Consider the following 24,962-nt stretch of genomic DNA (forward strand, 5'->3'; position numbering starts at 1 on the left):
GAAAATAATATTAGTGACATTTTTTATTAAGGGACTAGATTTAATCGAAATTTGTAGAAATTAAAATTAAAACTTTTTGAAACAAAAATACGCATTAACATATAACAAACTTGTAAGTTAATTTGTATAAGGCAACGTGCGTTGGTGATTTTCACCATGTAACTTACGCTCAATGAAAACTTTGTAGATACAAAATGATCAGCATATCCTCGCATATTACCTTGGGGTTCAATGAGAACGCTATATCTTATCTGCTGAATTTTTTCATCAACTTTGCCTTCGTTCTTCCGTGCCACATCTATATGCGGTGGCAGTAAGTGAATTGCGAGTAACATGTTTTCGTCAACGATTGGGGCTCAATTGAGCTTTCATTCTTCAATTCTACAGATTCACCGTCCATGGGCTCTTTGGTAAAAAAAATATCGAATATCTGAAGTCGTTTACGAAAAAATATATGAAAAATTAAAAGAACATACATTCCCAAGTTAAATTAGAAAAGAATTAATAAAAATAATAACAATACCAGCGAAAAAATCATTGCAGCGCTAATTTCCGCCCGCTAAGAAATAGGGACAGGTTTATTTCTCGAAATCTTATTCAATGTAGCAGTTGCATAATTTGCATAAGCATTCAAGTCGATTGGGGGCACCGAAAAAATCCGATGATGAAACGTAAATATTTCTGGGGTTAAGACAAAGTGTTTATGGAAATGTAGTGAGTGCGGAAGTCTTCGCTGGGGAGATAAGGTTTATGGCGAAGAGAGCGGAAGGAAGATTGGGGGTGTAAGGGAAGAGTCAGGGGAAGGGTAAGGGGCTAAATGCTAACGGCTTCGGCGAGAGTGAAGAATTTGGGAGGGTGGCAACATCTCGGAGAAACCTTCCGCGGCGAGATAAGGTAAGAAGTTACAGCACCCTTGTGAGAGAGGGTAGGATTAACAGGGAGGAGGCTGATGTGTGGCAGTGAAATGGGAGGAACATCGTGATATGAGAAGTTGGAAGAAGAGTTTATCGGTTGAACCGCATGGGGAAAACAGAGAAATGTGAAAGAATATGACATAAAGAGCTACCATCTCCTTGTTTATAAACTAAGACCTTTTATGTGACTGCAGTTTCAGTTTACGCTTGAGATATTTGGCTTGATGGAGTAAAACAGTTTTAACTAAATCTCTTGGTTGGTTACGGGGTGAATAAATTATAGCTCCTACGCTGATCCAAAATTTTACAAACCCAGCCTTTTAACCAAGAGGATACGTTTATTTAGAAACGCCCCGCCAACTTTTCAGATCTGAAAATCAACCAATCCACTCCTTAAATCCACGCCCCGTCCCAAATCCTCTCCCATGCCTTGCAATAAACCTAGATGCAAAACATGTCCTGTTTTCAAAACCCGCAACCCATCCTCTTCCACCCGGTTTTTAAATCGCTTCCAATTAATTGTTCCCTACTTCTCATGCACTTTCATCAGTATAGTTTGTTCCTTCCTTCTGAAGTGCCAACTTTGCCCTGCATTTTATATTGGACTGTGTACCACACCACTAAGTATTAGAATCAATAACCACTGGGCATCATGCAAGAATTCTTCCCTGGTTGGGATCCTCGCAATCCCAAAACACGCCTCCGAACACAACACTCCCGTTGATAAATGCTATAGTGTCTCCATTCTAGCATAAATCTCACTCTCTGACCCTATAATCAAACTCAAAACAATAGAGCAGGCGTTTTACTGGCTTCTTGATTCCTGGAATGAACTTGGTATTAATATTTGACATTAATTACCCAAATCTTCACATATTTTAATCCCCCTTCCGCTCTCAACACCATTCGTGTTATTCCCACACTTCCCTCCCCCACGCACACCTTTCCCCATCTTCCCCTTCTATCCAGCGTCTCCGGCTTCTTCTCTTATTAAATTCTCCTCAGCTGCGGTGGCTTGACCACCGAAAATACGAAAACATGTGAGTTTCTTTTCTTATTTCTGTGTTTTTGTCTATGTTTACTAGTGCTAACTTCATGTACAGCAGCGTGTGAAGTTCACACATTAGGGTAAAGGGGTACTTTTACTGTACCCACTTTGGTTTCCCAGGAAGATCTGTTTTCCGAAAAATTCTTGCGTGGAGCTGAGGAGCGCTCCCGGAGAACAAACCTCCGGCCTTCAGTCAGTACTACAATGCTCTACTTCTGAATATATATATATATATATATATATATATATATATATATATATATATATATATATGTGTGTGTGTGTGTGTGTGTGTGTGTGCATAATGTAATGTATTATAAATGTATGAAAGAATGTGTAAAAGTAATTGTTAATTCACACTTAATTGAATATCCCTTAATAGATATTGTACAGTTCGAACCCTTGCCGTATCTTGGCTCCCTACCGAGAGAACCTTTGTAGCTAATATTTCTGAATTATCAGGATTGTTTCATTTACGTCAAATCACAAATCATTAGTCTTATGCCCCATTTATTTTCTAAATAATGAAACAAGTTTTTTGTTCACTCAAGCAAATTACAGATTTCAATAAGTCGTTATTGTGGGAATAGATGGGATGATAAGTGGCCATACGTAGTGGTCACTTATCATCCCATCATACATACATATATAGTGCCCTAAGTTAATACTTCCATTGTTATAACAAATTCTTTAGTGTGTCTGTCACAAAGGTAAATTACCACTGCCCCTAACTGATAATTTAAACAGAAATAGTTTACATTGCCAGGGATACTTCGTACCTCTTTGGACTGCGTCTTTTGAAATTAATGATCTTTCATCTTGGAGTTTCGCTCTCGCTTTCCGTAATCTGCTCTTCAAAAGAAGATTGGTGATTGTCCAGAAAGGCTAATTATTTCCTTTGGGAGAATCTCATTATCTTTGAGTTATTTCAGACTAAGAGTTTAAAATCCTACTGTGATCTAAATTTAAGCTGCGAACAACGAATATGTTAAATAACAGGCTTAGTTATCCAACTAGAACGTCGGAAAGAGCAATCCATTGTGGAATAGTACACTTCCAAGCTTCTACAGATACGTTCGGTGGGACAATTAATTCCCTTAATAACTGAAACAAAAATAAAAGAATCTTTTTAAGTGTCTTTTATAGGATATACATCTCCCGCTATTCATCTCCTGATGCCCAGGAGTCTTAAATGGCACTGAGTGTTTTGAAATAACTTTTTAAAGCACATTGCCCATATTTGCCATCGAGTTGCAAAGGTGACCACTATACGACAGCACCTAGAGGGTGGAACAGCGCTTAAGTACGTACCTTAAAAATATTTCTTTTCGTAGCAGAAAAATGATTCCCCGCTTATTGAGACGAATGAGAATTTCTAATATTAATACAAAATTATTAATTATCCTGATGTATTTAAAATATCATTCTACTCTATTACTACTATTCACACTAGACTAGAAATATACTATCCTTCACGCTTCCGTATTATTTATGATGCATATCAAAATAAAATTACCGCTTTGTGCATAAATTCAGAAGTAACCTTTCCTAATAAGGTTAGTTATTGGCTAATATGTCAATATAAAGGCCTACCTTCCCTAAAATTCTTACAAAGACCTTACTCTCGCCATTGCAAGCGTTTCTATTCAAATTTCCGTCATTACTCTTTTGCAAGCATACGTGACTCCGTGAGTATGCACTTTTCAGAGCGATCGTTAAGGCGACGACTTCGTTCTTCCTCAGTAGGTAAACGGGGAAATAAAATTTTTCTAACAGGTCATTTTTTTTCTTTTATGGCCTCTTTTCAGCAACTAGGTCAAGTACTGGCTCGTTAACATCACCCTATGCCTATAGAATCAGTGCTCTCTCATTTAGATCTCGTCCTTTCCTATACTTTATTCCAAATTTAAGAATCAATTGTTTGCCATTTTTGCACGAAACGCCTTTTTTCGCACCATTTTGTAAAACCCTCGTCAACTTTGCTATGTCATTAACTTGATTTATGTTCTCCTCATGTAACTGTAGTCAATCTATGTTGCACTTTTAAATAAACTTCACCATTATATTACAAGAATTTCATCTCTGGTCTCAAAGTTTCGCCTCCAGCAGACTTAATTTTAAATTCAAATATTTTTGCGAGCTGCATGCAATTTTCGTTATCAATCTCTTTTATGTCGAATCACACACTTTCCAAAGTTTTTCGAGTATTCTAAAATTGCGTTCTAAGTATGAATTTAAACTTACCTCAATGGATAAATTGCATTCATCCAACGGCAAGGGATGAAAAACTGTGAAAATATACAAAATCATTCAGTGAACAAACAAAATCAATGAACAATCACTAAAATGGCATATCCATTTCAACGAAGATTTATTTCTGTGATAATTAAACCTCCATGACCAAAATCTACCATAAACTCCAGACTGCCATATGCATTTCAAGATATAGAAATATTTCCTTATTGTGAAACCAAGGCTGTTCAACATTTGCTATTTGGACCGAGGACTTGAGAATGTCAAACTCTAAACCACTTAATGCGTGGTACAAAGCTTTATAATATTTTTTAATGTTTTCCTTAATATTTATCAATATAAATAAATGTATTTGCTTATAATTATGCGATTAATAATTTCTCTCTAAGGGCAAAAATCCATCAAGCCCTAATGAACTTATTGAAACGTAAATTTCATTCACATAGACTGACTGGCTCCTTTGACCCTCATGACAACCGAAAATTCGGGAAGAGTCGGTGAAGTCATTCAAGAGAGACATCTGACCCAAAATATATTTCGGCTACGGAAACTAAGGATAGTTTTCCTCGAATAGTATGACATTCTTCTTGAGTAAGGCTTCACTAAGGTTACTCTTTTTCTGGTCCTAATTTTTCTAGTATTTTACTCGGCGTCGGATTGACAAAACAACGACTCTAGTTTCCAGAATCCATTAGGTCAGATAAATAAATTGAATCTAAATCTATTTCCACCTTATCTCATCACCGCCTACTTCTTAAAACACCCACCCTCCTCTTCCTTTCTTACAACTCCTCCTCCCCCCCCCCCCCCGGCCTCTCTGCCCTTTCACTCTCTCACCCCGCCTTCCCTCGCTCCAACTTCAGCACTCCAACTTTGCCCCTCCCGGGCCGATTAAGGACGTGTCACCCGGATGTAATTGGAGGAGCGGCGAAATGAAAGGAGTGGGGAGGGGGGGGGTTAAGGGAGAATTTGCGGAGTGTGGGAAGGGGGGAGGGAGAGAAGGGCAGGGCGGGTGACGAATCTGGCGATGGAAGGTGCCACCAGTCCTTTCCCTTCCCGACATTCATCACGAAGTCTCTCGAGTGAGGATGAAATCATTGGAAGGACGATTGAGTCCCATTCCTTTCAGCGCTGACTTCTCCCACCAAACCCCTCGGCGACGGGGACTAGGCTACTTGTCTAGAATCTCGATAAGATTACGCAAACTGCGCTAAATACATGTCTGCCGATGTCATCTGACGGGGTTTGGGGAGGGGATTAGAAATGACGCTTGAATCGGATAAGGGACTGTTGAGAAAAGATGTCGCAGGTGAGGGGAGGGAATGGGGCCGGTGATATTGAAGTCATGTGATGTGATGAACGTCCAACGTTGAAACACCAATTTTCATTTCTCCTCCAATAGTTTCCACCTAGTTAGCGACTATGAAGTCCCAATTTTTTTATCCTTAAATTAATCTATCCATAAACACTATCGTAACCACCATGGTTACTCCTCCCACGAGTCAATTCATGCGACATGTTCGTCAGAAACGGTTCATTACTATATAGACGAAGGTGCAGCAATTAGGCGCAAGGCATATTTACGCAATACCATTTTAACCAAAAAGCCCTTTGATCAATGCGTAGTTTCATGGATGATATGGTGGAATTTGAACATAATAATGAACAAATGATAACGCTTTACCACTATTTATGGCTTCATTACCCGAACGGTTTCACTGTACTACATCATTTTCATCATCCCTAATGATGATATAATACTTCGAAAACGGTTGTGTAATCACTATCTAACGGAAAAGTGTTATCATTTACTTATTATTAAGTTTATTGATGATTTAATCAATGACCAAAAAAAGACTACATGGATGAACAAAAGACACATTACGACCAAATGCAACTCAAAATTACGTTACTTCGTCTCTGCTCGTACCTATCGACACTAATACCCAGTGTTATGAAGCACCATGGACTAATGCATAAAACATTTTTCCTTTCCGTGCCTTAAAGAATGTTTTGTAAACTAAGTACTCAGCGCCGAATATATCTTGGAAGTTATAATCATATCACGACACCTGAAAGTTAATGTAAAACTTTCACTCTGATCCGTAAAATTGGCAGCCCGTCTATACATGCACCAATAATGCATAACTATTTAAAAAAGGGATTCTATAGTTAGTAATATAGCTACGACGTATCTACTACGATGGTGTACGTTATCAAAGTTGAAATACTCAGAAAATTTGCTTAATTGTAATCAGTTTTGAAATTTTTCGCCATTCTTTCGAAATCCGTTTTAATAGGACAAAGGTAATCTTAAAAAAATAGCCCCTGTTATTATTTGAATAAAATAAATAATGCGGCCATTAGACCAGGTCGTTGATGGTAAAAGCAGCAATATTTTTATTAGAAATTTCAAGCGTCCTCATGCATACCCCTGTTTTATTAGGAAATAATTTCAACGATTACTTTGTTATTGTGCCTAAACGAGATTAAAAAATGATTGTGAATAAATGACAGTTACTTGACTTTATTATACATTTTTTGTCATCGGTTGATTATTTTTGGGCCCTAGGCGTCAGAATGTATCAAATTCATATTATTTGCAGTACTTTTCCGGTTTAGGGTAAGTTTCTGATAAACCCTGGGACTGCACATACTTTACTTTTAGGTCCTAACTAAAACAATTAAAACATAGACTTAGAACCTTACTATATATCGAGAAAACCAATTCCCTGACCATGCATACACTCTACCTCCCTTTGCATCCATCAAATTACCCATTATTATCCTTCTTCCATCTCGGTTCCTCAGCACTCTCCCCAAATTTATCGTATTTAGGGTCCTCTTAATATCTCCCTCTTCCACTCGTCCTCTCTACTAGGAAACAAATACCATCAAACTGTACATTATTGTTAAGAAGGAGAACAAGATAACGACGCATAAAAATTATTTTCGCAATGAAATAATTAATTACATATTCTAGTATATTTTTACGATTAACTATAATTAATTTCAATTAGATGTCTTTCCATTTTCTGCGATACTGAGAGCCTCATTAAAACGACCTATTATATAAAAATAAATTTAAAAAAGGATATCGTTTGAACTGAAGGGTAATTATTATGATACCCATCAATCGGTCAAAATAGCCAAAACTGTAAACAGGATTAAAGACAAGGTGTCATCAATAAAAGACAGGACTGATTTTATAACTTGTTTATTTCGACGGATACAGCTTAATCGAACTTATTACTTATTGTCCTCAAAGTGCATGCCTTGGCTGACGAAACAGATTCGCCAACGTTCCTTGCAGCTCTCGAACGCTGCCTTATGGCTCCTCTTCAGTTCCGCCGTACAATTAATTTTAATGTCCGCAATAGGGTCGAATCAGCGCCCTTTCATAGATGATTAAAACTTTGGAAACATAAAAAGTTCCATGAAGCCACGTCTGGAGAGCAGGGTGGCTACGGGATCACGCAGATTCCGGTTCTGGCGAAAACTCTGTCACGATCAGCGACCTGTGAGCCGCCGCGTTATCGTGGTGGAAACGCCATGCTATGTTTCTCTACTTTCCGGCCTCTATAGGCTCACTGCGACCCTCACTCTCTTCATAACCTTAAAGTAGAAATCTTTGTTGACGGTTTGACCTGGAGGGACGCATTTGTAATGAATCAGCCCATGCCAATCGAAGAAACACACCAGCATGACCTTCGCATTGGACCGGGACATGCGAGCTTTCTTTGGTCGCGGATAATGAGTACCTTTTCACTGAGAAGACTGGGCCTTTGTCTCAACATCATAACCGTAAACCCATGTTTCATCACCGGTTACGAAGGTTTTAAGAAACTCTGGCTCGGCATTGGCTCGATCCAGTAGTAGATTACTAACAAATGTCCACAAGTTTTTGTCTCTGTTCATCAGTCAGCACCCACGGGACGAATTTTGATGCGAAGCGCGTCATACCCAAAATGTCTGTCAAAGTTGTCTGACACGATCCAAAACTGATTTTCTCTTCCTCGGCTATCTCCATAACAGTTAAACGGCGATTTGCTCGCACCAAATAGTTCACCAATTTGACATGGTTGAGGTCTGTCGAAGTGGAAGGCCGAATCGCGAATCTTCGTCTGTTAAGGTTCTGCCCGATTTGAAACGACTGTACCACTCAAAACACTGGCTTCGACTCGTGGCATCATTGAAAAAGGCTCTCTGAATCATTCCAAATGTCTCCGTAGCACTTTTACTAAGTTTGAACCAAAATTTCACGCACACATGCTGTTCCCCTTGCTCCTTCATTGCCCCCATTGCACGCGGCGACGAATAGGTTAAAACACCGCTTGTGCTTCGTAACGACTCGACGTAAACAAACGCAACACCTCTTGTATTAGTCTGCAGATGTGTCGCTAGATGGCGCACTGTATTTCGTTTTGATCCGTTGAACGCTTTGCGCAGAATAAAATCAGTCTGGTCTTTTTTGTTTATGTTGTAGCGTGGCTTTGAATTGAAATTTCAGCACAAATATGCTTGTATTTTTTCTAGTTAAAAATATCAATGACTAAATCATAAAACGTTATTCGTTGAGAGGAGTGGGCATTTCTATTAAAAATTAATATTCCCGATGTTTATATTACTCTCTAAACCTTTCTCCGACGTCATTTTTTAATTAAGTTAAAATAATGATCTTGTAACCATTTAGTGCGGTTCTTATCTCTTACACGGCGAAGCAACAAGTCGTACTTAAGCCTTGCATTCCATAGTTATCTTGGTAATCACAATTTATCATTGAAATAATCACTCAAAGAGAATTAAACATCACACGATTAAAATAATGACCTATATAGTTTCGCTGTTTTACATTAGTCAACTTGAAGAGTAACCTATACTCGATGGAATATGTGGTGCGCCCTTTTCGCTTTCGGATTTAAAAAAATCTGTCATATGAGTTCGATGAATGTTAAAATGAACATAATTTTTAATGCATTAAATGGAGTTTATTTTATATTTTAAATTTATTAATTACATACTGAACATTTCCTGATCAATGCCTTGCTCAAAATACCAAGTCTAATGAAGAAAATTGGGCAGTAGTATTTAATAATACCAAAAGAAGTTTGGACTCCAGGATGTGTTCTCTAAACTCCACATACATAAATGCACGTTAATCTACATTGAGATTTAAATAGGCGAAATATTTAAGAGAGTGACTACTGATTTCAGTTTTAACTGGCGACCAGAAAGGAAAGGAAATAAGACTGAGCCTTTGCATTTGTGAAAGGCTGAAGTTAAAACAGAATTCATGATTCATATTATCCTTAGCACTAATCCGTACCTGAGGATGACACCTATGCGTTCAAAATAGCTGCACCAAATGAAAGGTTTTGTGGAAAATACCTAGCATTTTTCTTTCCCTCGTAAATGAATTTCCACATTATCAAGCCTAATACATCGAGTGTATCATATATTAAAGTTATTCGGCCAACAATTTTAGACATAGAAAGAGAATATGACAAAAGTGAAAATAGCTTAATTCCAAGCATACTTATTTGTGAGATAAAAAGGGAATTTGGAGAATTAGTATGAAATATGGGCATGGGGTAGAAAATATTCTCTCGTAAATACTTAAAAGGTTTATGATATGGTAGCAAGAGTTTCTATGGAAAACTAATATGGACTCGTAATACGTAGAATTTATGAGGGAGGAATTAGGGTGGAAGACTGTCAGATTAGTGTTACTTCCCATCCATTGAAAAGGGAAAGGCAGATATATATGAAGACTATTGTACAATAAGTTTCATTTCACACAGAGCTTAAGAGGTACTCAGGATCATCAACTAGATGATGTAGATAGAGGAGGGTAAATGATTAAATAGTGGATGTAATCATTTTCCCCAAGGGAAAGGGAAAGGAAAACCCTATCAAATAATCTATGACAGGGTTCAGGAATGGGATAGAGACTTGAGATGCCTTGGCAGTAATGAGGAAACGAATAGAGAAGACCATGACATAGAGAATAAAATACTTGTATGGTGAATTTGTTTGGTTCGCAGATTTCCAAAAGGAGTTTTATGGAGCAAATTCGGTATAAATAATGAATGTATAGCGGAATATAGGAGTAGATTAGAAAAAGGCGACTTATTCGTAACCTCTACATGTCTCGAGACTACTAATTGACTACTACTAGAGTTGCGAGTGGAAGATTGAGAATCTGGATGGGTTGTGTTACAAAGCGGGGTAAGACAGGGCTGTCCATTATCCGCCCTATTTTTCAGCATATACGTCGAGGAAATAGTATAAGAATGATGAGAATAACTGAAGATATAAATAAAATTTTGAGGGCACTTCATGATATAAGCTTTGCGGATGATCAAATTTTAGTGAGCCAGTCAGCCAAGGGGTTGCAAGCTCCGCTGAGCAAATTGGTAAGAAAGTTCGATAAAGCTCAATTAAAAGTTAAAATAGAATTTCACAAACTAGAGCAGGTGAAACCGTTTACCTACAAGGACATCTGTATATCGGAAGTGTTTTTGAAGCGTGGCGACACAGGTGCACATTGAAAGTTTTTAAGATATGGGTGTGGAGAAGAATTTCAAATGTGGAATAGGACAGAAGAAAACAAACGACAAAGTACTTAGAATTGTGTAGGAGGATATATTTGGGAGAAATTAAATGGAGGCAGGATTCATGGCGGTTTACAAGGCGATAGATTTCCAAAGAAAATTGAAGACTAAGATAGAGGAGAGAACGTTGAGTTAAGTTTTCCTCTCTCGGAAGCGTTTTGGAACAAAAGTGTCAAAGTACTAGGGATATAGAAAAACTGCAATAGGAAAGAAAAGATTTCACGAGGAGGAGGAAATTTACAAGGGGAACATTGGGTTAGGATGTAAAAAAAGACCTTTTACAACTTTGATATGGGGCGTGTTTTAGCACGGCGCGGGCACGTGGTCGTTAAAGCAAGGCGGTCGTTATGCATAGATTGGAGGCTTTGGAGGTGTCAGTGTGAAGAAGGATGAAAACGGTGAATTGAGCTGAAGAGACCAGTAAAAGAAACGAGGAAGTGCTTAGTGCGAACGTAAGGCAAAAGATGGAAATGCTGGAAGAAATCCGAAGGAGGGAGAAAAGACGGAAACAGAGTATTTCAATCGCCAATGGGATGTTGAAGACTGTGATATAAGATCATATATGTCAACACAATACGGTAGGAACTTCCAAAGTGCTTGCAAAAAGTTGAACAATTAAAAAGATGGATCGGTTGCTTCTGTAAGAGATGAATATATGATGCGTTGCTTAATGTCTTTGATAGAATGGATGTAATTGACATCACCTCACTGAAACTTGACAGAAGAGTGAATGACTGACTAGTAAGGGATAGAAATATATTTTTTTATTGAATGTGGATAAATAGACTCAAGACGAAGGATGGTTTAGTCGTTGGAATGAAGAATCATGTATTGAGCGATAAATTAATCTAACAAGGGCTAGGAAAGTTTCGAATATATATTGAGGAGAAAGTAATAAAAAAGAGAATGTTGTTGAATTTTATATCGTCCCTTTTCAGAAAAGGAACGCTGTAAAAGGGATTTATGCATGTTATAGTTCATTCAAATCCAATTTTGGTGTCGGGAATAAAGCACGTCTAATAGAATATTTCGTCTGCATATTCAATACATTTATTCAGTAGTATTTAACGTTCGCGAACTGAATTTTTGGAAAACATAATACAAAAATCAAACTGTACTTGAAAAAAAATCAAAATTTTGTATAACTATGGATAATTGTTAATGATCAATTCAAACACTGAGTAATTTGAAATTTTCATTTTCTAAGCATAAAATGAGAATTAATTTTCAGCACTCATTGAAATAAGGGATTCCGTTAAATTCAGGAATCGATTATTTTAAGTAACATTTAATAACCTTCTAAGTATATTTTCATCTTTAATGCACTTTTCAAAATAAAAAAATTATGTCATGAGAACTCTCGCTAATAAGAAATTAGGCAAAAATTATCATCTGCTTACTATTAGCAAGTTGTCTTTTTCATTATCATATCACCACAGGACATAATGAAAATTCCAATATCTGTCACCGCAATTTGCCCCTGATCTGACAATAATTTACAGGATTAACTCTTCAAGCAAGCTAATTGCACATTTTTCCCATTTAAAATTAACGAATCCACATTTAATCACCTCGGATTCGACAATATTCCTGGTTAAGCCGATGAGATATTGGGAAAATTTCTTCCTTATTCACAGAGCTTACTGCTGGTCGATAAAGGATGGGACATATCTCCAGCGAAACGGAAGTGCTTTCCCTCGACTCCGTCGAAAGATGAATAAGTCTCCCCGTCAACTTTTCCATTTTAATACAATCGGGACTGGTTATCTTGGATAATATTAAGAATACAATGGCGCGAGAATCATGGGCCCTCCGAGTGCGATGATAAGGACCGGGCGTCGATGGAGGTGGGTTATGGGGGGCGAAATAAACCCTGCGGCAATGAAAGTTGCGGGAGGGGTCGAAGGCAGAGGGATTGGAAGGATACGAGGGGATGGCAGGGAAGGAAGGGATGTAAATGGGATTAAAGGCAGATTAGCGATGTAATTAGATTTTTGGCCGGAGACCGACGTTAAAATTCTCCCGACTTTTCCGATTTCGTTTCCCCGCACTATCTACTTTCTTGCGTCGTATCCTGTGAACCCCTACCACCTTAAACATACTGATCTCTAACCTCCTATGCCACTTCCGCTATCACTGCCATCAAACTATTCTTTACCCTATCAGTCGTCTCCACTTACTCTCTCAAAGCCCTTCCTCTGCCCTCCTCCATCCATGAATCTTTTGTCTCGAGTCTTCTTCATCTTCTCCCCCACCGCTCCCTCTTCTTCCCTCCCTCATTAAGCCCACCCAAAGACTCTTATAGAATTACGCGACTCCTGATGAGATGAGCAGCAAAAGAAAAAATACTTGAAGCTTTTCTGACGTGAATAATCTCATCATTTGAATGCTCTGTTCTCATTTTCTTTTTCATCCTCTGCCAAAGAAATAGTGAAGAGCGAATACGCGACTTAAATTTCCCTGTCTCATCCATCGATCACCAAAGAAGCCTTCCGCTCAATCTAAAGCGTGAGAGCCATCTATTTCACAGGCAAGGGTTTTTATCTTTTTAGGAGATATTAATTGGACAAAATCTCCTCTCGAAGGATATATGCTGGGAATGTGCAAGTACTAGATGAAAGAAATTTCTTCGCATGAGATGACAAACCCCAAGTACCTTGAACTTATCTTCGGAAAATATTATGGGCAAAATGGACTCCTTAAGTTATAGAGAAATTCACTCTGGATATTTCCCACTGGGACCGAGGCGGGATTCAAATCAGTGTCTTAAAATGCTTATATACTGAGCTGGATGTAATTTTGTTACCGCTTCGAAACAGCTTAAAAATTCCATAGATAAAAAAACCCAATAGTCAACAGGAAGACTGTGTAAAGGGTCAGATAAAGAGTTATCGCGGCCCTTAGAACATTTTTTCATCACGTAAGTCAGCAGGAACTAAGAGCCAATGAAAACATTTACGACTGAGATAAGTGACTTAAAGTATTCCACTCATGATGAAATAGCGTCGCACAATTAACTTAACTGCTTACATAGAATGAGTCTCACGATATCCATTTATATGTATCTAGGATATTATTGCTAATCATTTTCCAGGGCAGTGTTGAAAACAGAAATATTTTCTTACTAATCACGAATCTCAAGATTACTTAGTTAACTAAAAATGGCTAACACGGGTGACGGCAGCGGCAAATTTACCATTTTTAATGCATGAATCAACCAGGTCAGAATTTGAAAGAACCTCTAAATGTTCAAAAGAATGATTAAATAATATGATTTATTCCCATTATGATTTCATGCGCACGTTGTTATATTTCCTCTTAAAGTATCAATAGTTGCAACAGCACTGTATTAAACGCAATTTGTCATGACAAGTCGACGAAATCGGGCTAACGTGAAGTGTATGAATAGGGGGAAACCCAGTTAAACTCAAATGAATGAATACTTCTCCAGCAGGAACTACCACTCTTGGAGCCATTCTATGAGCATAAATTCATACATTTAAGTATTATTCACTTAAGACATTCAAACTCTCAACATGGTTTTTAAACTCGTGAAGTCATAGATAGCCGTATTAAATATCAACATTTGATAAAGTTGACATGAATTGCTGAATAATTAAATATCTCATTTTTACGTTTGAAAAATATTAGTTTCATCTGTAACTCACGTTTTGGCTGGGTCAATATGCTGCATGAAAATATTTTGTACGAATCAAAATTGAATTCATCTCCCGATAATTCACCAAAATATAAATCTGGTAATGCTCATAAGCGTTTTCTTACCTCATATGGACTGGCTGAGGCGCACGTCAAACGAGAGGAAAACCTGGAAATACAAAATCTATTAGTTAGAAGTATTCATCATTGCAATAATAAATACGTTATAGATTAAGTCTTGATGGAATTACTCGTATACCTATAGAAATTATATAAAATTTATCACTTCATAGTAATATCTAACAAATCGTCACAAAAATACTTGTTAGTCTTGGGTTTTGAATACCAAACTTGAAATATACATTTATATAATGCATTTCAAATTTCAATTAAAATAGGGGGCTTTTTGATAAAAGCTACAGTTGTACTTTCTTTAGATATCACATTCGTGACAGGCATTATACGCAAGACTATATTTTTAACGGTCCCCAAAAATTATTATCTACATTTAAAGAGAAATTCCTTGTTTGTCCGACTTTTTTTCCTCATTCATTTTTTCAGAACTTCGCCCTGACTTCATACTTTCTCAAAACCTAATCTTTTCCTTCCTCTGGTCCTCTCAATAAATATTCTCCCTTCTATTACGTTATTAAAAGTCCATCTACCTTTCAAAATTTCCTCCATCCACATTCTTTTCCCTTTTCGAATTTAACCCAATAACGTCCTCTTTTCGTCCTTAGCATTAAAAACGTCATACTTTGTGATATTCATAAACAAAAGCTCACAAAAACCACATCTTTGCTTGTAGAATGAAAGTATTTTTGCATGAATGCATATGCCACTGTAGCTATAGTTTTGCATGTATGTGTTGATTTTGCATATGGTTTTGTTCCTTTTTACGGGTTGTGGCCTAACAACTCTCGCCACACGTCCTTTAGGTGGCTTGCGGGGCATTATGTAGATGTAGATGAGATGTACAGTTAAAGTTTGCAGTGGTAGCCTCGGAGGGGAATTAGTGCCCTTAGCAGACCATCCACATGCCAACAACAAGGAATTGCAACTACTTAACTTCATCTACGCCGGTCTTTTCTGCAAATTTCTATAAATGCATTTTCATTTTTGTTTATTTTTCCTTAATTTAATTCTTTCATCTACTGCACAGACAGAATTGAAATTAATTTTTTTCATTGCACTGCAAGAGTTCAATATATCGTATCCGACTCTATGAAATGTGGTTAATACATGTATAACTTGTTTAATATTGCCTATGCCTGATAATATGATTTTCAACACAATTATTCGAGGATTAACATACCCGTATTAATACCATTAACTTAGCAAATACGGAAAGGAATGATATAGTAAGGTAAACACAAGAATACCAAGTATTGAGATATTTTTACAAGTATTATAAACATTGTCTCTATTGATAATGAACTGACCAATATTTAGAGTAGCGCTAGATTCTCGCCGAGCGGGTCTTCAAATACGATACATACCGAAAAAAACTGAGATATTTTTTCGACGTAAATCACGCTCGCCGGAAAACAAAAAGCTTCAGGCGAGCATTAATTGGGCGGAAATCATAAATAAACAGAAAACCTGTAACGTGCGGGCAAGAGGACGGGCATGGAGTACACAAAGCTGCTTTTTATTTTGGCCGGATTAAATATCAGTCTCTGCCCTCAACCACCCCCTTTTAACTCGCTCTGCAATTAGATTAAGCTCTCGCTCTACAACGTATCCTTGGAGATACCGGGCTCAACCAAGCGGTTCAATGGATGTAGAAGCAAATTTCAGCTCCCTGGGTGCTCGCGGAGGAAGGAAGGGGTTGCGGTGAATGAGTGCGGCAGCTGGCGAGGGAAATTCCGCTAGAGGGGGGAAGAGACAGAACTGGAAGGAAGGAAAGGGTTGTACAGGGATGGGGTTCAATGTCGGCTACCTTGATTTTGTTTCCACTCGGAAGCTATTTAACGGCTAGCTAGCGCGGATGCCGTGTTGCACGGGAGTGTTGGGGGGCGATAGGAGTGGACCGGGAATGTTTGCCTGGAACTGGGGGATGGGAATCGAACGCCCAGAGGTGAGGACGGGGGTTGGGTCGACTAGCTTGGCGTTGGTGGAGTGCAGAGAAGGTGAGGGGGAGGGCGGACGAAGCACAATCGATGCCCAAGGGACGGCAACAAAGAGAATAGCTTGGAGGGATAGTTCCATTGTTGTTGCGAGAGAACTCAGGCGGTTGCATTCCCCGGGACCATTGATCTCCCCTCAATTCTCCCCTTTCCTCGGACAAAAGTGAACGAAGGAACAACCCAGGGTTTCGGATGTTTGCTATTCAGGTCCCCCAATTAGCAATGGCAGTGAAGGGGAGAGGGGTTAGCGTGCAGGGAGATAGCCGTGCCACGGTCCCTCATCGTCATTCGCTATCCCTTTTCTCCATCGCCGGACCGGATGAAAGGGAGGAAGAGACAGAGATAAAGAGAGGAAGAAAGAGGGTTCAGAACGGCGGTGGGCCATGGCGCAAACGTGGTGAGAGGGGGGAGTTGGAGGGATGGGTACGGTGGTCTTGGCTCGTCTCGATTAGAGAAGGGCATTTTTTTGCGATTTGTCCGAGGATCAAGTGAGGCCTCGCGATGGCGCTTTTCCTCGCCAATTGCATCGCGATCCTAGCGGAGTCTAGTACTCCTCCAAGCACAAATCGTTCTGTCTTCTTCTCCACATCGCTTCTTTCTCTATCTCTGCTCCGCCCGCTCGGCTCCTACCTCCTCCGTCCGCTTCGGAGGATCACTCTTTTCTTTGCCAAGAGACACGCTCCCCACCATTGAGAGAGTTCGACCGGATTTCTCTAACCTGCATCCTCTCCAACCTAACTCTGCCCTTTCTCGTCCAAGTCCCTCCTATGCTCTTACCGAAAGGAATGAAGAACGAGAGAAATATCATGTAGAATTCAATGCAAAGGACCAGAGGATTTCTAAAGGATGAGCTGCACAAAAGAGTCGTCGCTCGATCAGGTTCATCTAAGTTTAAGTGCACCTGATGGAAGTATTTTCTGACGCCGAGGTCCATCTAAGAGAAAATCCGGAACCAGGGACTTTTCACCGATAGTGCTTCCTACTTATGATATCTCGAATTGCCGTTGCAATGACCGTGACGCGTGCATGATGAAAGAACATTGATCGAAAATATTGACTGGGAATATTTTCATGTTAATAATGGGCTCTAACCACGATCATTCAGCTACCACGCGTGCCATGGAAGGGGCGAATCGCATTTAATGTAAACATTGAAGTTGATTCCTCCTAGTGAATATTCATTCGGATAATTAAATTTAACAACAATTATGAGGAACATCATTAAATATGGGGTAATTATAATTATTCTGCTTTACATATGAGCATTCAATTTTCATAAATATCAATAGGATGAATATGTGTATGCGGGTCATGATAGTCCAAGAGTAGAGAGTTGGACTACCGACCGGAGGGTCAGGGTTCGATTTCCGGGCAAGTCACTCTGGGAACCTGTAGCTCCACCCAAGCCAGGTGATTTTTCAGCCACCAGATCTTCCTGTGAAATCATAACCGGCACAGGGAAAAGCGCTGGCCTTCCTTCCCTGATTTGTGAATCTCACACGCCGTCGGGCTTATTACTGGGTGAACTCTACCATCACCTGCCAAACCGACCTTCGGGCTGATTACTGTGTTTATTTTTTATGAATATATATATATATATATATATATATATAGGATGAAAACAGAATGTTTAATACTTGCATTTGCACCATTCATCAGCAGTTACAAAAAAAATAAAATGCACCAACACTGCCCTCCATTAGTTCCCGATTGAACATTAAATAATTAGTTGTTCAGCGAAGATCCGCAAAAACTAAAATATCAAGTGATTGATACAATATTCATTATGCTTGTTTTCCACAGATATGCATATATCTTGTATCTTTATCCTGTATATCATATATCTTTATAGGGTTTAGTTCGCGAACGACCTTACTATTAAACGTAAAATCGTATTGAGAGTGATATTAAACAGCAACTCTTCGCATAAAATCATTCAATTTAACATTTTTTGAAAAATTAATAAAATTGGAAAATTATTATATCGAATGATAATTCGAGAATTCACATGAATAAAGTTAATCACACAATTGCATGATGGCTCTTCCAAGCGTTAAAATAATCTATTTAGTTCCATGGAAAACTGGCAAACTCGTCAGAATGAAAAATGATACGGTAAAAATGGCAAGTAACTTATGAAATTTCCGAAAAACATATCGCTCACTCCTGTGCAAAAATTATTCATTATTGTGTTTCGGCCAGCTCTTACATAGAAATCTGAGGCCAGTTTAGTAAGAATCGTGCCCCAAAGTAAGGCTTCAGAATGAATCGTTTCATTGTTATGGAGTCAGTCACACATTTCAACGAGTAAATGAAATATAATGGGTGGCATGAATAGGGTATGAGGCTAGGATGAAATAAGCTTTCTGTTCTGAGCCTCTGGGTCTGCTGAGATGGTGGTAGGCGCTCCCTGATCCTCTAGAGCGTGCTCAGGCCCGCATAGAATAACAATCCCGCACGTTACGTGGATGCATTATCCTCTGTAATCCTTTCATCATCCCCAGCAATTAACCGGATTAGAGAGTCAACTATACAAAAGATTCATATCATCATTTAATTATATAAATAGTAAAGTAATTCGCTTGGGTTTCATTTAAATTAAACTGTAATTACATGGTTATAGGATTATGTGCTACTAACATAATTAAAATGATGAATTATGAAATACACTACATGTATTACACGATGCATTTAGCAAGGAATGTTTTTAAAAATTCAATGGAAATGATAACTTATAAATCAAATGGTTTTGTAAAGATTGTTTGATCATAGCAAAAAATAAAATTAAGAAAAAAACGTTGTGAACTAGAATTTCGACACTTTGGTCTATTAGTAAAAATATGCTGTTGATTACAATGAACTTGAGTTAAAATAGGTAAATATTTACTCATAAAATCTTTTTGGAAGAACATTTTTAAAATGAGATAATACTTCATGCTAATATTATGTCTTTCATTGGTCATAAAACACAAGTATTGACAAACATTAACAATAAAAATCTTGATAATAATGTAGGAGCTTCTAATTTACTATTTTAATGAAAATAACATAGAAAACTTATATTTTTTAAATAGATAGTGGTTTTTAAGTTTTCAAGCCAAATTTTGTAAGATTAAGATCCATTGGGAAAAAAAACCTTTGAAATGATTAAAACTATGAGAGTGACACCAAGTAGTACAGGGTCACACCCAAAAGTGGTAGGACTGATTTTCTCTGGCGCGAACGGAGCGGTGGAGGGGGGTCTGCCTGGCAGGGTAAGGTGGAGGGTGCTCTTAGCAACAGACCGACACCAACCTCAGTTGCCTACGGGCTGTCGTTGAGTGAGGACACCGTTTTTAGTGAAGCAAGTTTTTTGTCCGCGTCGAAAAACAAAATGAATCTGAATTTAGAGCAACGTTATTCCGTGAAGTTTTGTGTGAAACTCGGGAAGACGGCAACTGAGACCCTCGATATGATCAAGCAGGCTTATGGGGACACTGCCTTAAGCCATTTCACAGTATTTGAGTGGCACAAGTTGTTTAAAGAGGGTAGGGAGCTCGTTGAAGACGACCATCGCTCCGGACGGCCGTCGACGGCAAGAACCGACACGAATGGGGACAGAGTGAGGACACTGCTGAACACAGACCGACGCTTAACCAGTGAGTAAATTGCAGACCAGTTGGGTCTGTCTGCATCCAACGTCCAACGCATTATTTCACAGGATTTGGCCATGCGCAAGGTGTGCGCCAAGATGGTGCCGAAAATTCTGAGTGTCGACCAACAGGCAACGCGTGTGCGCATTTCCGAAGAAGTGTTAGCCAATTTGCCAAGGATGAAAATTGTTTGGACAATGCGTTTACTGGTGATGAAACATGGGTTTTTCAATATGACCCCGAAACGAAAAGACAATCGGCGGAATGGCACACTTCCGCGTCCCCACGTCCAAAAAAGGCTCGCATGAGCAAATCAAAAATCAAAACGATGTTGATTGTGTTTTTCGACCGTCATGGAGTGGTTCACAAGAAGTTTGTCCCACCAGGGGAGACTGTGAATGCGAACCTTTACGTGCAGGTGCTCACCCGCCTCCGAGAACGCGTGAAAAGAGTCCGACCGGCCATCGCATACTGTTGGGTGCTTCATCATGACAACGCGCCGTGCCATGGCGCGCTCGTCGTCAGACAACTCCTGGCCAAATACGGCGTTGCCACGTTGCCGCACCCGCCCTATTCTCCCGATCTGGCACCACCGGACTTCTTCTTCTTCCCCCTGATGACAAGACAGCTCAAGGGACCACGTTTTGACTCGATAAAGGCCGTTCAAGAGGCTTCGACGAGGGTCATCAACGACATCCATTTCCAGCGGGCGTACGGGGAATGGGAGCAACGTTATACTAAGTGTGTAGTAGCTCAAGGAGCATACTTTGAAGATTATTAAGTCGATGTAAGTATATCGTCAATAAAATTCTTGTAAAAAAATCAGTCCTACCACTTTTGGGTGCGACCCTGTATATCTCATTGAATAAATAAATTGAAGAAAGATTTCACTTTCATGGAATGAAATGATCCTGTCTCAAGCCGTAATGGTGACAAAGCGAACGGGAAAAACTTAGTGGACTATTTTTACACAACTCTATCAAGGATTGATCTCTACCAAAAAGAATTTCCAATTATAAAAATAGCCAAAGATTTATTTTTTTTTAGAATTAGATCAAAATTCCAAACTTTTAAAATGTTGATAGCTCAGTCTATAACCGTATGAATATGTATTTCTGAGCCATTTACGATTACGTCTGAAGAACGACCTAGTGCAGTTCGAATTATCAGTTACTGTTTTGAAAAAAGCAAAATGGAACAACTGAGAATTTCCTTCGCGTAATATTTCCCGATACATCTTCTTTTTCAATTAAAACCTCCACGATTAATATAAAATAATGAGCATTAAAATTTCTATAAAATTCATTGGAAAATAATTATCCTTTGTTTTCAATCAACAAAACACGCGGGTTGCATTGCTCTATTTATATTTGGTGTACCTATTCCACGTTTTCCTTGTCCTGCGGACACGTCAACTTAAAATTCAATAATTGAACCTAACTCTAAAATGTGTGTGTGTATATATAATAAATAAATAAATGAATAAATAAATAAATAAATAAATAAATAAATAAATAAATAAATATATATATATATATATATATATATATATATATATATATATATGTATATGTATATATATGTATACATTGATTTACTGTTGAAATAGGCTTTATTGTGTTTCGAAGTATTCTCTATTATAAGCAATACCATCAATTCGACGTTTTGGCCAGTCATATAGGTAGTTGTTTCAGCCAATCTGCGAGAGCTTGCACTGTCATGATGAAGAATCATCCTTCGTTGCCTATCTAATATTGATTGATAGATACAACTTACATATATATTAGAAAGGGTTGTCTAAAGCCGCAAAAGACACTATTGGAACCGTTAACGCTAAAAGGACTAGGAATCCATGGATCACGGATGAGATGATTGCAAAGATGGATGAGCGGCGAAAATGGAAGAATATAAATACAGAATTAGGCAAAATGAAGTACAAAGAATTGAACAATAAATTGAGGCGGGCAACAAATAAAGCAAAGGAAGCATGGTGGAAGACGCAGTGCGAGGATATGGAAAGTCTGCAGAGGAAGGGTGAAATCGGTGCGCTGTACAGCAAAGTTAAATCGTTATCGGGAAGTAAGAAAGGAAGAGCTATGCTAACAGTTAGAGATAAGGCGGGTAAGGTAATAGTTGACGCAGGAGAGATCCAAGAGAGATGGAAGGAGTATATAGAATAACTGTATAGTAAAGAACTCAGACCAACAAAGTTAAACATTGAAAAAGAAAATGACGCAGAGGAAGACAGCTTTTGTCCAGGCATACTAGACAATGAGATAGAAAGGGCATTAAGGGAGATGAAACTAAATAAGGCCATGGGGGTGGATAACATTCCCGTGGAACTATTAAAATGCTTAGGAAAATGTGGGAGGTAGAGGCTATATGGGCTGATCCGTAGTATTTATGAGGAAGGAATCTGGCCGGAAGACTTTGTGAGATCAGTTTTAGTTCCTATTCCGAAAAAGGTAAAGGCCACGTCATGTGAGGACTATAGGACAATTAGTTTGATATCCCACGCAGCTAAAGTTGTTCTCAGGATCATAAACAAAAGGATAGAGAGTAGGGCAAATGATTACTTAGGGGATGATCAGTTTGCGTTTAGGAAGGGGAGAGGTACGCGTGATGCCATTGCAGTAATGAGATTATTAATCGAGAGGAATATAGAACACAACCAGGAGGTATTTGCCTGTTTCGTAGATTTTGAAAAAGCGTTTGATAGAGTGAATTGGGAAAAACTAATGAGTATATTGCAGAAAATAGGAATAGATTGGAGGGTAAGGAGGCTCATCCGCAACCTGTACATGTCTCTGCCTGCATAGGTGCGAGTGGGGAACGGGGAGTCAGGATGGGCAGTGGTAGGAGGAGGTGTAAGGTAGGGTTGCCCATTATCACCGTTGCTGTTCAACCAGTATGCAGAGGAAATGATTAAAGAGGCATGGGAAGAACTCGAGGTAGGAATGAAAGTGGGCGGGGAATACGTAAAATCAGTTAGCTTTACTGATGACCAAGCTTTAGTTTGTCGGTCAGCCAAGGGGCTGCAAGCATTGCTGAGTGAATTGGAAATACAGTGCGACAGGTATGGGATGAGAATCAATATTAACATAACAAAGGTTATGCGATTTTCTAGAAAGAAAAAGGCCAAGCTTAACATTAAAATAGGAGGGCAAAAACTAGAGCAGGTAGAACAGTTTACGTATCTCGGTAGTGTTTTGGACCAAAACGGTCAAAGTAGAAGGGACGTAAGGAGAAGAATTGCGCTAGGCAAAGAGGCTTTCACTAGGAGGAGGGAGTTGATGACAGGGACTTTGAGTAGGGATGTTAAGAAAAGACTCGTAAAAACTTTGATATGGAGCGTAGCTATGTACGGTGCGGAAACGTGGTCATTGAAACAGGAGGATAGACTTAGATTGTAGGCTTTTGAAATGTGGGTGTGGAGAAGAATGGAGAAGGTGAAATGGACAGAGAAGAAAACAAATGAGGAAGTACTTGGTATGGTGGGCGAAGAGAGGGGTTTGTTGGGAGCAATCCTATGGAGGCAGGAAAAGTGGATGAAGGGGGTGTTGACCGGCAGTGGGATGTTGAAGACTGTGATAGAGGGTAGAATGTTGGGCAAAAGAGGAAAGGGAAGGAACAGGATAGGGATGTTGGACGGGATGAAGGGAGGAAGAAAGTACTCAGAGATGAAGAGGGACCTGATATAGAGTAGGATGATGGTTTTTTTTTGTGTTTTGTTAGGAGTAATAAAATATTTGTTTGGTAATTGTGTCCATCCAAAAACCTACCTTAACCGGTAGATTACCTTAAAAAAATATATAAATTGGACAGCAACAAACAATATAGAAACACATAAATAGATCATTCACAAGTTATTTCTTCATAATTTCGACGGAATTCTGCTCGGTCCTAATCGGAAGATATAGAAGTAATGACTGCTGGAGTAGTAGTGGTGAGGGGTGCGAGAGAAAGGGAAGGGGGCCAGGGGAAAAGGAGAACGGGAGGCGGAGGAGGGGTGAGAGGAATAGTTGGGGGAGAGGAAAGGGAGAGGAGAGGCTAGAGGGGAGCGGAGATAGGGAAGGAGGGAGAGGGAAGAGGTGGAATTGACACAAAATTGGAAAAGAAAACAATCTGCTCATCGCAACTATTGCAACATCCGAGACCCAGGTCTCAACTTAAAAAATCGTGAGGGATTCGGGATGGTTGCAAATACGGTGACCGCGGATAGAGAGGGAGTAAGGGAGGGAGCGCTTGGTATAGGAGGAGTGGCAACTGCTGTAATGAAGATATTTCTGCTTATAAGTAGGTTTGGTGTGAACAGAGGTGAGGAATGTTTTATTGCCAAGGGAAATATTGACATCGAGGAAGGTGGTGAGAGTGAAAGAAAGAGAAAAAACACTTTGCACTTCCACACACTTTTAATATAACACGACCATGGTTTCGATGCTTCGAAACCATGGTCGTGTTATATTAAAAGTGTGTGGAAGTGCAAAGTGTTTTTTCTCTTTCTTTCACCATCACCATGAAAGAATTCCACAAAGTTAAGCCTGAAACTGTTAGCTTTATCAAGTGCGCCAGCAACGCAATGAAGGCTAGAATTTACCGGAGGTTGACCATCAAACACCGGGTTGCTTCCTTGAATATATTTTTCAACAGCCAGTGCCTCGCGCGCGGAATCACCCCGAAGTACGTCAATGTCTCCTGCAGCTCCAATTCTTCGG

General features: G+C 39.0%; 1 protein-coding gene across 1 annotated transcript in view; it reads right to left on the reverse strand.

Moving 5' to 3' along the window:
* The window catches only part of LOC139700149 (CUGBP Elav-like family member 1), a 1,070,669-nt gene that overhangs the window by 889,096 nt on the left and 156,611 nt on the right, over positions 1 to 24,962 (reverse strand). Inside the window, exon 2 of the mRNA XM_071598714.1 lies at positions 14,613 to 14,655. Within this exon, the coding sequence (XP_071454815.1) occupies positions 14,613 to 14,617 (5 nt within the window). The 5' untranslated portion in view covers positions 14,618 to 14,655. The remainder of the gene's footprint in view (positions 1 to 14,612; positions 14,656 to 24,962) is intronic.

The sequence above is a fragment of the Hetaerina americana genome, unplaced genomic scaffold (genome assembly GCF_022747635.1).
Source record: "Hetaerina americana unplaced genomic scaffold, ioHetAmer1.1.p SCAF_10, whole genome shotgun sequence".
Lineage (NCBI taxonomy): Eukaryota > Metazoa > Arthropoda > Insecta > Odonata > Calopterygidae > Hetaerina > Hetaerina americana.